Source organism: Bidens hawaiensis, unplaced genomic scaffold, assembly GCF_021521415.1.
Source record: "Bidens hawaiensis isolate Kalapana, Puna unplaced genomic scaffold, B.hawaiensis_p1.1 tig00013805_1, whole genome shotgun sequence".
In the NCBI taxonomy this organism is placed as follows: Eukaryota; Viridiplantae; Streptophyta; class Magnoliopsida; order Asterales; family Asteraceae; genus Bidens; species Bidens hawaiensis.
The window spans coordinates 21,658-37,057 of NW_027492179.1; the positions used below are offsets into that span (position 1 = coordinate 21,658).

A 15,400-nucleotide genomic window follows, 5' to 3' on the forward strand; every position below is an offset into this window, starting at 1 on the left:
TCGAGTGACGAATTTTTGTCCGTGTTGGGTCATTATTGGGTATTTTAGTAATTTACCATTTGGGTCATTAAGCGGATAATGACCCGAGTGGTATAAAAAGTCTGCATAATGACCTAAACGAGACAAAAGGGTCGTTTGTTAATGACTCGAATGTATGAAAATAAGTACAATGGCTAAAACGGGGCTAAAGTGAAAGTAGATTGGTATTTATGTAAGAACCAATATGATTTGGTGCATCAGTTAGTGAGGTCGGTATAGTTGCTGACCCCTTTAAGGCGATTATATATATATAAGTAATATTATAAAATAGGATTGGTTGTATAATAGGGATTCTTGATTCTTATCATGTATGTGTATACACTACGAAATATTGTCTTTGTTTTCACTTTTCACCATCATTTCATCGCTATGCACTTGTGCTTGATTACTATTGTGAAATATAGAGTAACATTTATACTGTTGGGTTGCACATCGCACGCAAAGTGGTTTTCTAGTTTCTAATCATAAGCAGCTTCAAACTGCTTACTCAAAACAACTTATTTCACTCACTATTAATAATTGAATAAGCAATCCCAAACACACTCAAGACACTTAAAGTTGTATCAAAATACAATGAGCAGATAAACAGTTTTAATAAGCAATCCAAATTCCAAACGCCTCTAAGGCCTAAACAAATATAATTGAACAAACATAAGGATAGATCACAAATTCACAACTGTGAAGACTGATGTAAGAGCTACTCGAGCTCGGATCGATAAAAAGCTCAAAATGAGCCGAGCTTTTTTGAGCCCAAGCCTCAGAAAAAGCTTGTTTAGTTATTGAGCCTTAACGAGCTATATGTATTTTTCAAGTCCTACCGCTTTTGAACTTCTATGTACTAATTTCACACTACACAACCAAGCACGAGCCAAGCTTTGGCTTGATTAAGGTACTACATGAGCTCGAGCCGAGCTTCAGCTCGTTTAAGGAATTTCTCAAAATATATAAAATATTTAAAATGTGTATGTATAACTAATTAATAATGAATAAACGAGCCCGGCCCAAGCTGAGCCCGAGCTTGAAAAAACATCTCGGTAGCCAAGCTCGAGCTCTCGTAAGTCAAAACAGGCCGATTAAATTACCTATTTCAGCAATCATACTTGGTGATTAAGAATCGCTGGTCAAATAAAGGTGATCGCTAGGTTATTAACTTAATTGATCCTAATTAAGCGTACAGTTTCAGGCAGTGTTGGTTAATAAGATAAACTTAATGTATCATCACATCACATAATGTGAAGACATTAGACTCGTTATATTGATTAATCGATTCAAATACTGCAAAAAGTAAACTGGAAGAAACATGATAATATTTATAGCTACGCGTACCTGTTGGAAGCTCATGTGATTAACGCCAATGAATCAAACAGCGGATTGAAGCAGAGGCTTTTGTTGATGGTGAAACCCTGTAAAATGTAAATGAGTAAATAGTTAAATTATTTTATTTAAAGGAAAGAAAATATGATGAAATAAAAGGAGGGAAAGCGAAAAATAAAAAGTAAGTTCGAGCGAAACGGGTTGAATGAAATATAACAAGAGATAATTTGAATGAAGTTTGTAGGGGTATGGTACTAAACCCGGTTTTACGACCCTAAATTTATTATGTTTGGCTTATTTTATTATATGGACTAATACAATGTTATTGGGCTGAGGGGGTTTTGTGGAGGTAACCCTAACTGGGCTAGGCCCATTAGGGTACCATGATGGTGGCCATGAGGCTCCCTATATAAGGAGGTCTCCACCTCCTTATTAGGGGTTGGTCATTCTCAATAAGAGCCACCACTATATTTTTGTATCTGTGAACAAGAGATCCTGGAGATTTCTTAGCGGTCACCTCCACACCCCCAAAAAGTCATTGCAGATCCCAACCAGCCGGAGAAGAAGATCAAGACGTGGTTCGTTCATCTCGAAATCCGTGGAAACATCGTCATGGATCAGGTCAGATTCATCTCGTGCTTCGACATTGGCGCCATCCGTGGGACGGCAATGAACCACGCTTCGCTTCTCGTCTCGGCCCTCCGATCTGTTCATCAATATCTCGGGTCTACGGTTTCTTCTTTCAGATATGTTATATGGAAATCCAAAAATCCGTAGATCTAAAAAATACTTCCAGATCTGGAAATACACAGGAAGAAATACCACCGAACTTTTGGGGAAAACCCTTAGATCTGTGTTTTTTCTAAGTGAAATATACCAAATTTAGTTATGATTTTTTCAGATCTGGGTTCGTTTGAGCAACAGTCACACTTCATATTCATAGATCTATAAATCCTATTAGATCTGTTGGTTTTACATAAAACCTACCTGATGTGGATATTCAAAATCTCTAGATCGTGCGCGCCACCGCGGATCAAAATCGCTCCCTGTAGATCAACTTCGGATTCCGCATGGGCGCTCCCGGCGATCACTCTACGCCACAGCGGGTCGCATGCGCGCTCCCGGCGATCACTCTACGCCACAGCGGGTCGCATGCGCGCTCCCGGCGATCACTCTACGCCACAGCTCACGCATATCACATGCTCATGAAGACAGCCAAAACCTATGCTCGTGGCGCATATCACATGCTCACACATCACGCATGCTCACGCGTATCACGTATGCTCACGCGTATCACGTATGCTCACGCGTATCACGTATGCTCACGCGTATCACGTATGCTCACGCGTATCACGTATGCTCACGCGTATCACGTATGCTCACGCATCACGTATGCTCACGCGTATCACGTATGCTCACGCATCACGTATGCTCACGCATATCACATGCTCACGCATCACATATGTTATTGGGCTTCACGTATGCTCATGCATATTAGATGCTCACGCATCATGCACGCTCACGCACCACATCTGCGCGTGAGAATAAAGGAGACATTGCGCAAGCCGCGCGTAAGCGACATAACAAATGAACAGTCTAATCCAAATCAGGATAAGAACAACCATGATTGTACTCACATGGCTACGCGCCATACTTAAAGGTTGGGAATCCTCATAATATCCCATATGGCTACGCGCCATACTTAAAGGTTGGGAATCCTCATAATATCCCATATGGCTACGCGTCATACTTAAAGGTTGGGAATCCTCATAATATCCCATATGGCTACGCGCCATACTTAAAGGTTGGGAATCCTCATAATATCCCATATGGCTACGCGCCATAATTAAATGTTGGGAATCCTCATAATATCCCATATGGCTACGCGCCAAACTTAAAGGTTGGGAATCCTCATAAACCCATAGGCCACGCGCCAAGCTTAAAGGTTGGGCACACCTCATAATTTGCCCGAGGATGGGAACCATGCAATACATCCACTTTTAGTTGACATGTTTTTGCAGGTTCGGCTACGAGCCGCACAAACACCTATGACATCATTATTATTATCTGGCCATTTGTGCCTCCATTATTATTTTGAAAACAGGCCGGGATATTCATCCTGCGCGGAGGAGGCCCTTGTGGGCCAGTCATTATCATCATTTTATAGCTCGTAAGTCGCCTCGCGCGCAAGCTTTTATTATTCTTATAGCTCGTAAGACGCCTCGCGCGCACTTTTATTATTCTTATAGCTCGTAAGACGCCACGCTCGCAGGCTTCATTATTCTCATAGATCCGTAAGTCGCCTCGCGCGCAGGCTTCATTATTTTTACAGCTCGTAAGTCGCCTCACGCGCGCAAGCTTTATTATTCATATAGCTCGTAAGACGCCTCGCGCGCAAGCTTTTATTATTCTTATAGCTCGTAAGACGCCACGCGCGCAGGCTTCATTATTCTCATAGATCCGTAAGTCGCCTCGCGCGCAGGCTTCATTATTTTTACAGCTCGTAAGTCGCCTCACGCGCGCAAGCTTTATTATTCATATAGCTCGTAAGACGCCTCGCGCGCAAGCTTTTATTATTCTTATAGCTCGTAAGACGCCTCGCGCGCAAGCTTTTATTATTCTTATAGCTCGTAAGACGCCACGCGCGCAGGCTTCATTATTCTCATAGATCCGTAGGTCGCCTTGCGCGCAGGCTTCATTATTTTTACAGCTCGTAAGTCGCCTCACGCGCGCAAGCTTTATTATTCATATAGCTCGTAAGACGCCTCGCGCGCAAGCTTTTATTATTCTTATAGCTCGTAAGACGCCTCGCGCGCAAACTTTTTTTTCCTACAAGTTTTGTCCTTTACGCTAACTGGGTTAGAAAAAGTCAGTTAAATGCCCTCACGTGAGACGCATGTGAGGGCATTTTTGTCTTTTCGTCTACCCTGCAACTTCTTCTTCCTCTTTTCTTCATATTTTAAAATAAACTCTCTCTCTCTCTCTCCAACCCATCTCCATCTTCATCTTCATTCCACCTCCAAACTCTTTCATTCTTCCACCACTCTCCCGGCCACCATCACCACCGCCACCACCTGCAAGGCTGCAACACCCAACATCACCAACGCTTATCCCCACCAACAAGTGTCACCATCTCTGTGACCACCATTAGATCCGACCACCGTTTATCCCGGCCAACCTGCAACCATAAACCCAGATTCCGGTCAAACTCGCCGGAGAAGACACAAACCCAGATCCATCTTCCAGATCCATCTTCACCGCCGCCACCAACCACTCCGGCCACCACCACAGCTCCGCCACCACCGCTCCATCTCCGTCACTGCTTATTCGCCACCACCACAGCTCCGCCACCACCGCTCCAGCTCCGACCATCACCACCGCCACCACCTGATGGTCACCTGAACCATCATCTCCGATTTCCCCAATTTTAAGCAAGCAACAAATACAGAGTGCAAATTCAAAACCCTAAATTCTCAATTTTGGAGATCATGAACCCTAAAAACCCTAAGCAGCAGCAGCATCAAATTTAGGGCAAAACCCAGAAAGGAAAGAACAATAAGTAATCATCTAATAATCCAGTTGGATTTCAATAAAACCCGTGTAATTATTATTATAATAATGTGTGGATTGAATTGGATGGTTAATGAGGAAAGAAATGAATGAATGGATCTAAAGAAAGAGATTTATTTGTGGAGTGAATGAGAACCTGAACGTCATACGGTGCATCGTAGACGGAATTGAATTTCATAAATCAGATGATTATGAACAATATGAGCAATATAATCCTACTTGCAGTAGCAGCCAATTTCAAAATCACAGCCAAAGTCAAAATAATGAGGTTTCTTGGTGTTTTAAGAAATTAAGGGGTAGGATTTACACAATGGCCAAATATCAAAATTACAAATTTAGTTTATTACACAAATAGTCCTTAATGGGTAAAAAGACAAAAATGCCCTCACATGCGTCTCACGTGAGGGCATTTAACTGACTTTTTCTAACCCAGTTAGCGTAAAGGACAAAACTTGTAGGAAAAAAAAGTTTAAAGTACACCGCCTGCAAGGAAACTTAGAAAAGGACACGAACCGTAATTCGTTTTATTTTAAAGGACAAAATTTGTAATTCTGTCTTTATTAAAAAACTTAAATCATAAATGTTTACTAGTTGTCTTTCATTTCCATCCAAACATTCACTTCTCTTCTTAATGACCATGAACACGGTAAGACTATCTCAGTCGCACCCAGCACCACATCATTCGTGGTGAGGTGGCGTGCACATGTGGGGCATGCTGCGATGAGGCATCCTCAATTCGTGGGTACAATCAAGTTTAACTTTTCTTTATTTCTACTTCACAAACAATTATTAATATTTAACATGAATAGTGTAATTGCATGTAGTGTTGGGTTAAAATGAGCGTGTGACAACAAAATGAATGGAAAGCTTACGTGACATGTTAATTAGACATCCATATGGAAATGTTGGGTCTTGGCATTATAAACAATCTAATTGTCTAAGTTATTATTGTATAATACTTTGTCAATTAAATAATACATTTTTATACTTTTATCATTGTCATTTATCTCTCATTCACTCACAACCACTTTCAGAAAATTTAAAATATTATACAGTATAAACAATGAAACCCCAAATTTAACTTTATCGTAGAACATTTATCTCTCATCTACTTACAACCACTTATAAATATACCATATAATTTACAAATTATCCTCACATATCTTTAAGGAATAGGTTGAGAATGATCTTATGTGACTTATTGGGGCGCGAGAAGCTACATCAGCCTATTGGGCATGAAACACCGCGACATATGCATGAGTGGAGGTTTAAAGGGTGAGAAGGGGCATGATTGGCTGACCACCTGCTTTGATGCTTAGTAGTTTAAACATAGTATCAGACTGTGTTGTGGTTGTTGGTTATTGGTGGCGCTAACCCTGTTCTCGTTGCCACGTCACTCGCGCACACGACAACATGTTCAAGCTAGTGAGGGCATTATCGATCAGTTTTTAGCCAGCTCACATGCGCTAATGGGTAATTATAGGGAATGGGGGTAAATGCTTTGACTGGCGCTATTGGTCACCCACCACAATAGGGTCAAGTGATTATGCAGAGGTTTTATCCAGTGATCAGTCAGCGTTAGATGGTGCAATATGACATGATGAATCTTGGTGGAGCCTATGTGTATTACTTTGGCTCCTCTTAGTCTAAAAGCACATAATAAACATATGTTTTTTGATAGCCAAACCAACTAAAAGAGGGTACAAGGAGGGGACAACGTCGTCACTGGTCGTTATACGTCATCCTATATAGAAATTTCAATTTCAAAATCAACGCATGTTGATCGCTGTTGTTCTCTTACGTGAAAGAACTTAGGTCTTTATTTGGTGAAAAATTATGGTTTTTTTAAGTGTACAAACTTAATATTAATTTATAATATTTTCGTCACCTCAATTTAAATGTTTAAGTTTCGTCGCGGGGCATATGGGTGTGAAAAGGGCCACAAGGGCGCTGGTGTGAACAAAATCGTGGATGTAGGGAGCTTCTTTCTTTATTTTTCACAATTATTTATTAATAACTAAACCAATAATATATCTTCAACGCACCTCGTCTTTAAACTTCACATTTCAACTTAACATAATGATTCAATTAAGTGGTTTATTGTGAACCGGTCAAAGATACTAAGGTAAACTGTGTTTGTCGTGCTTAAAAACACCTCTTAATGATTCACGAAACCTCTTAATAGGTAAGTTAAAAAAACTCGATGACCCATTCATATGTCACATCTTAATTAGTCAGGGCATTTTTAGGCTGAGTGTTGTGGAGTGATGTGGAGGGGCTTTAAATCCCCAAACACCGCACAGGGTTGCTTTCCCCCCCCCCCCTCTCTCTCTCACACACACACACATAATGGGAAGATGAGGGGGCTTTAAACAACAACGTCAACATGGCTTTACGAAGAAGTGTTTTAAAGTCCTGTTTCTTAGAATTATAAATAACAATGACATAAGGAGGACTAAAGCTATGACACATAGCCTTAATAACTTAACACAAGATTATCAAACAACCTCCTCTTTTAACTAAGAAAGTTGTCACACCTTGCATATAGATAACCTAACTCTGGCATCATTTGTTAATTTGATGAAGGAATTATTCATTTATTAAAGGCATGTTATAAATATGGAATGCCAAGTTAAAAAACATATAAATAAAATGACGTTTCTAAAATGTAAAAAAGTAACATCTACTAATTTGTCTTTGTTGTTAACTTCTTCCTTTATTTAACCCCATCTCTGTTGACGTATCTCACCCCATATTCAACAAATCCCCATTTCCCATCTCTCTTGTTCTCTCTCAGGTATATCAAATCAAATCTTCATTTCATTTTAATTTTAATCTCAATTCATTTTTTATCAGTTATCCTCACAAAATCTATACGTATATGATCTCAATTTCATCTTAATCCGCATTCAGATCTATCCTATTCGCCTTATTTTCTTAGCTAATCGGCTTACAGTTTATATTAACCTCAGTGATTTGTATAACTGTATCCAATCTAATTAGTTTTTTATTACGATATTAGTTGCGAATTAGGTTTTGTTTGTTCAAATTTACTGCTTCATTTTTAGGTTTTGTGTGTTAGGTTACACTCTGATTTGCATAATATTGGTTGCTAACATGGATCTATATATGCCAGCTATCATTTCGTTTAAGTTAGGTTTTATTCAGATCCGATCGGTTATAGATTGTGTCGTGATTCCGAAAGCGAGGTAAATGAGCTTCGGATGAACCGATCTGTTTATAGTTGATGTGAATTCTGCTACTGCATGTATATGATTGCTAATGCGGTACTCTATCTATAACATTGTAACTTGAATACACTAATTTAGCTGATAAATGTGTTTTGTAAGTGATCTACATTTTCATGTTAATCAGCATTCAGATCTCTTGTGATTGCTTTATTTTGCTAACATGCTTACAGTTTGTATGAAACTGAGATATTTGTATTGAATCTGTTAGTTTTGATAGGTATACACAATTGTTTTAGGTTTTTATTCGAGACTGGTTGCGTCATTAGGTTTTTGTGCAAATTTACTGCTTAATATTTAGGTTTGTGTTAGGTTAGACTCTGATCTACATACTAGAGGTTCCTAATATGGATCTACCGTGTCAGCTATCATTTTGTTCAAATTTGTTCGTTTGCTAGATGATAGATCACAGCTTTAAAATCAGTTAGGTTTAATCACTTTGGGAGATGAAATGCTGGTTTTATGTTAGGAAGTTATTTTTTATTTAGATCTGATCGGTTATAGATTGTGTCATGAATGTTTATTTGTAAATTGACTTAACTAAGCTTGTGATTAACTGATCGGTATTTAGCTGGTATGAATTCTGCTACTGTATGTATATGGTTGTTTATGTGGTAGTCTATGTAACATTGTAACTTGTATACACAAATTTAGCCAATAATATTTTATAAGTGATGTACGATTGGTTTCTGCAACTATTCTGACAATGTTATGATACTTTATTGTTTATAATCCTTTTTTTGGTTAGATCATAATATCATATTAGTTTCACTGATTTGTAATAATTGTTTATTTTTTGTAGGGATCTTCTTCAGCAGCGGAATGGGGTTAACATTCACCAAACTCTTTAGCCGGCTCTTTGCCAAGAAAGAGATGCGTATTTTGATGGTTGGTCTTGATGCAGCTGGTAAGACCACCATTTTGTACAAGCTCAAGCTTGGTGAGATCGTGACAACAATCCCGACCATTGGTATGCCATTTGACTCATTTCTTTAGTAGATCAGTTGGCAATGCATGTGCCAGTTTTTAACTTGTCACTACTTGAGTTATATTTTTCTTGTCTTACGCCCCATGTTTGGAATTGTAACTTGTCCCTTTCTTTGAAAATGTATACTGCATGATAGTAATTTATAATACAAAGTTTTTATGGGTTATTAGTCTATTAGATGTTTACTATAGTCTAAACGCAAAATTATATGCATATTGGTGTTTTGAAGTAGAACTATGCTTGTTCATAAATTCATCGAACGCCAATATATTGATATATTAAAGCATGAACATATAATAAGAAAATACCTGAATATCAATTTAGTATGCCTGAAGCATACCTATTTGACTCTGATGACGATTCCATTTAAAGGATAACCTTGTGTTGTGGTTTGGTTATTATCATATATGCTGTGTAGTTGCGGGAAGGACGTCACAAATTTTTTTGACCTTTGGATATTTTGTCTTATATCAGTTTTGTCTTGGTTTTTACTTATATTTTTATTTTTATAACATTAGCAAGTTTGACGGATACGAAATAATTAATTGCAGTTTCTGATAGAAACCCGAAACTTAAACAAGAAACTTAAAGGATAGTTGGCCCGATTCGAGATGGGCTATTCTCCAATTAATCCTATTCGAGAAGGATTAGATCTCCATTACAAGGATTATAACCAAGTAAATTCATAAACATAAGCATTCACTCCCCTAAACCTAGAACAAAAGATATAAATAAGCATCAACAAAATAATAACTGGCCCTAAAATTAAGCTAATAGAATAATAACCGGCCCTAATCTTCAGCATCTCATTTATTCACTTTCCTCCCTTTCAATAGCATCTTTGACCAAGATCTAGGATCTTATCAATACTTCCGACCCGGAGACATGACTTGTCCTCAAGTCGAAAAGAGAGGAATTGTTGTGCCAAGCGATCAACCATTCAATTATAGGCTGACCCTCATCATATATCTATCCATAAGCTAGAGCATATTGTGAAGGCCATGCGATTTCCTTGTCTTTTGCATATACACCGGACCTTGATGACCACTTGATTTCAACGATTTCCTTCTTATTATAGGTGTCCCCTGTAATTGTAATTGCAGTTGGTTGTTCAGAGTCAGTATTCTTTTCCTCTTCCCCTGAGCCCAACAGTTTGCATGCTAGAAATCGCCCGTGCTTCACGGAATCAAATACGTGTGGAAGGATTTTTAGGAGTGGATTGTGATGACTGAGTAACAACCGATAAGTTAGGTTTGAAGGCAGGTGTTGCTACTAGGTTTTTGTTGGGCTCTATATGGCCAACTCTGGACTCGGATTCAAGGTCCAAACTCATGGCATTAGGTTCATCAGATTTAATTTTCAAAATCTGATGATGAGTTTTCTGGTTATAAGAGTTAACCATCTCGCCTCTTTTGTCTGCCATTAAACTGTCCTCCGTTTCCATGTTCTTTCAAACCTTATCTGCCTTTTCACAATAGTTGCCATCTCTTATCATCTGGGACTTGATTTCTGCAACATCACCCCTCAACCGTGAGAGTATGGTGTCAAGCTTGGCGGCGATGGCTGCCAATTGAGCGGCGATTTGATCGGACGTAAGCTGCTACCACCGCTACCCCCGGTTTGCACCATCGTTCCTTTAATGTTTCCCGGCAATGGAACCAAATGATAGAAACCCGAAACTTAAACAAGAAACTTAAAGGATAGTTGGCCCGATTCGAGATGGGCTATTCTCCAATTAATCCTATTCGAGAAGGATTAGATCTCCATTACAAGGATTATAACCAAGTAAATTCATAAACATAAACATTCACTCCCCTAAACCTAGAACAAAAGATATAAATAAGCATCAACAAAATAATAACCGGCCCTAAAATTAAGCTAATAGAATAATAACCGGCCCTAATCTTCAGCATCTCATTTATTCACTTTCCTCCCTTTCAATAGCATCTTTGACCAAGATCTAGGATCTTATCATATTCATTTCATCAAGAGACATGTAGGCTCCATGTGTTAGTTCAGTTTTCATTACTGATATTTGCGATTTCTTGCAGGGTTTAATGTGGAGACTGTCGAGTACAAAAACATCAGCTTCACTGTCTGGGATGTCGGGGGTCAGGACAAGGTATGAACTATTGCTAATGGTTGACTTTTGTTTGGTGTTTTATGATACATTTGTATGTTCAGTTTCCCATCCACGCTCTCTGAAATATGATTATGTCATTAAAGCAAATACAGATTTAAGAATTTTATATTAAATTGATGTGAATGCAGATTCGTCCACTATGGAGGCACTACTTCCAGAACACACAAGGTCTTATCTTTGTGGTTGATAGCAATGACAGGGATAGAGTTGTTGAGGCGAGAGATGAGTTACATAGGATGTTGAACGAGGTATAATTTTTATGATTTTTGACATTCCACCTTATAAATATGTATCTGTATGAAGTTATATCAGTTGAAGATATTAACAATTTCCTCTGCAGGATGAGCTTCGCGATGCAGTGTTGCTCGTATTTGCTAACAAACAAGATCTTCCCAATGCAATGAATGCTGCTGAAATCACTGACAAACTTGGCCTCCATTCCCTCCGACAGCGCCACTGGTAAGGCTTTTTCTGGATGGAAATTTCGACTTGTTTACTTAAACGGGCCATTTTTTTATATAAATATTTTATTTTGTCTCAAATGGGTCAAAAACGCTGAAACTCTCCCGTTTTCTGTATTTTAATTCATGCATCCTAGATTATTTTATTCAAAGATCTAGATTTTTTCTGTCATCACAATTGACAGATTAATTATCGTCAATGCATAAAGAGGCCTCCAACTATTGACACTATTTCATTTATATCAACAAACACGTCCGGATGACAAATACAACCCTTAATATTTTGACAAGACTAATCTATTTCATCATCTAGCCTTTTTTTACAGGGGTGTAAACAAGCCGAGAGCTTTTTCTATAGCCCGAGCTTGCTCATGTTTGGCTTGTTTGTTATAATATTAATTGTCTTGTAACTTATTTTATATACATTTAAAATTATTTCGTACATACTTATAAGTACAAATTTTTTTATGCAACACAATATATAGTATTTGGTTATTTTTTATCATAATTTCTTATATAATAATCATTATTATGTAAACAGATCTTGAATATATTAAAATCTGTATAAATAATGAGCTCGTTTAGGCTCACAAGCCTACTTGAGTGTGATGCGTGAAGTTCGGGCGCAGGCTCGTTCAAGGCTCAGCTTGATTTGAGTTTTTAGCGGGCTGATCTCAAGTGGCTCATGAGCTGCTTTGCTTTGTTTATATTCTTAGTATAAACAAAGTCAGATGCATACTTGGTGGCCGTTATGTGCACCTATTATTTTTATTAGAAAATGGACCCAAAAAAAAAATGCTGTCATACAATTGTATGATTCAAATAATTATAATCTTGTTGGTTTTTATTCTTTTTCACAGGTACATCCAGAGCACCTGTGCAACCTCAGGAGAGGGACTCTACGAGGGTCTGGATTGGCTTTCCAATAACATCGCTAACAAGGCAAGTAAACATAAGTTTTTTTTTGTTGGTCTTTAGTCTTATTATTTACCTAATTTAATTATTCTTATTACAGGCATAAGTCTGATTGTGGATCTTGAATGTGTTGGGTAGCAAAATGTGTGAGATATAATATCCAGGTTTGGGTTGTATTGCAACTTGCAAGTACTGAGTACTCTTTAAATAGGTTTTCCTTGATAGACCTAAAGTTGTAATTTTGGGTCCTTAGGTTGTACTTTTGCTACTATGTATTTCACTTAATCTTGTGCTTTGTTTCTTTTTGCTACTTATGATTTCTTTTTATTTGGTCGTGACTTCATTGCAATGTTTTGAGAACTAGACCTTGCGGTTTAACCGACGGGTGATGTTAAATATGACCAACTAATAACAAAGATAGAATAGTGACTAACAAACCAACTTAAATATGTATGTTCAGTAATGCTAACTGTTAAACATGGTTGTGTTTGTTTTTGCTTATAAGGTCTTCAAGGAGCCTATGTCTGGGCGCGCAGACATAAGCTCTTGAAGACTGTTTGTTTTTTTTAATGATATGCTTTTATTGTCTTAAAAAATAAGCTAATATCACCATCTTCACACATGTTCACTGTTGGTGCATGAGGTCAGTAGTTCAGTATCTTGTGTTTTGTCTGTGTCTGTAATCGTTTAGTTTGTTTGTTTTGTGTTGAATACTGTTTAGTATATGTTCGCTTAGGATTTAGACGAACTTGGGGACATAGCGAAGTTATGACAACTTCGCCTAGCATGTTAGGGGAAGTTGTCGAGGTTTATAAATACCTCAACTTCGGGTATTTTGGGAAGAAGGGTTTTTCTGAACAACGTGTTTTTGTGATCTTGTGTATCACGTGTTGACTCTTGCAATACATCAAGTTTTACAGTATAATCTCGTGTGTTTGTATACATATTCAACGTATTATTTGTCTTACACTCGTATCGTATTACGTGGGGATTCCGCACCCTCGTGTTACGAGATATTCCTGTGTAGATCCGGCTAGGAACCTACAATTGGTATCAGAGCATTTTGCTCGTGATTGTGTGGTTCGGGATTATCACACGAGTGTTAAGATCGTTTCGCTTAACTATTCGCAGAACGAGTTTACGTTGATATACCTCGTTTTTGCCTTTTGCCCATCTTCCCTCATCAAATATACTTTCAAATCACCCTCGCGTCCCTCGCAAACGACCTAATTAAACCAGCAGAACTCGAGTGTTCATCAGGCGAAGTTGCCGCTACTGAAACTAGGGTTTTCAGCGAAGATATAGATTTTCAGCGAAGTTGAGAAGTAGCGAAGATATTGGCGAAGTTGAGTAGCGAAATTATTAGTTCAGCGAAGTTAAGCCCAGCGAAGTTGTAAGCTAGAGCGAAGTTATACTAACTTCGCTATAGCTGTTCACAAAATTTTGTCTTTGATTCTTGAATCTTTTTTCTTTCAACAATGACTTCGATAAATATCACAAAACTAGTAAAGATGGAGGTTGAAGCTGGTTCTGCAACTAAATCTCCAAAACTACTGAAAGGTACTGATTTCGTTGCATGGAAAGATCGGTTTGAACAGTATGTGAAGTATCAAGACGCAAAGATGTGGGTTTGCATTCAAGACGGGTACATTCCACCAACGTTCATGTTTGAAGGTCGTGAACAGATTAAGAAGTACAGTAAGATGGAAGATGATGAAAAGAAAATGTATGAGGCAGAGAGTAAAGTGCATGCATCTATAACAATGGCACTTCCACAAGAGATTCTCCATACCTTCAAAAAATACAAAACTGCTAGAGAACTATGGGAAGCACTAGAGAATAGATATGAAGTTAATGTTGGGATACGTACTTCCAAGACAAAGCTGCTAAAAACCCAATTCTCCGTATTCAAGTATCTGAAAAACGAATCACTTGACGATATTATCACACGATATTATCATTTGATGACCGAGCTAAATAACTACTCTATTGAATACAAGGAAGAAGAGATAGTGGAGAAACTTCTTGATGCTCTCCCACCAAAATGGGAAATGTACAATGTTCTAATGAGAAAAGATAAGGACTTTGACAAGATTGATCTGGAAACGGTGGTAAATAAGTTACGAAATTTTGAACTTAACATGGTTCGAAAGGAGACACCAACTGATCAGGTTCAGGATCCGGGAATGTATGGTGCGAAAGTCACTCCAAGCTCAAGTTCAAAATCAGAATCCACTGCCTACTACTCAAAGGGGGAATCAAACTCCACTCCAGATGGTCATGTGATTCTCAATATGGATGGTGACGTATGTTTCGTAGCAGGAGGTAGTAATTCCTCAAAACCTCAAACTACAACTGGTAATTTCTCATCCAATGCTCCAAGCAATAACTACTCACAGATGCCCATGAGTGTTAAATCAGCTGAACAACAGTTTGCTCTCTATGCTTCCTTCATTGCATCCTATGAGAATTACATCAAAGGGAAAATAGTCGACCCTGCAACCTTGGATGAAGACTATGATCAGATCGATGCTGATGATTTGGAAGAGATGGATCTGCAGTGGCAGATGGCTATGATAGTAAAAAGGGTAAAGAGATTCATGAAGAAAACGGGTAGAAAGTTCGTGGGAGAAAGACCAGGATTTGATAAATCAAAATTTCGATGTTATAACTGTCAACAAAACGGTCACTTTGCTAAGGAATGTATTAATGAGAGAGTCAA

At 38.3% G+C, this 15,400-nt stretch overlaps 1 protein-coding gene across 1 annotated transcript; it reads left to right on the top strand.

Annotated features, from left to right (window-relative positions):
* The first annotated feature begins 8,942 nt into the window (after window positions 1–8,942).
* On the top strand, window positions 8,943–12,979 carry LOC143544954 (ADP-ribosylation factor 2). The gene is made up of 6 exons (XM_077036922.1): window positions 8,943–9,141; window positions 11,211–11,281; window positions 11,431–11,550; window positions 11,643–11,761; window positions 12,624–12,705; window positions 12,779–12,979. The coding sequence occupies exons 1-6, from the start codon at window positions 8,994–8,996 to the stop codon at window positions 12,782–12,784; spliced, it is 546 nt and encodes a 181-aa protein (XP_076893037.1). The 5' UTR covers window positions 8,943–8,993; the 3' UTR covers window positions 12,785–12,979.
* Window positions 12,980–15,400: the final 2,421 nt, after the last annotated feature.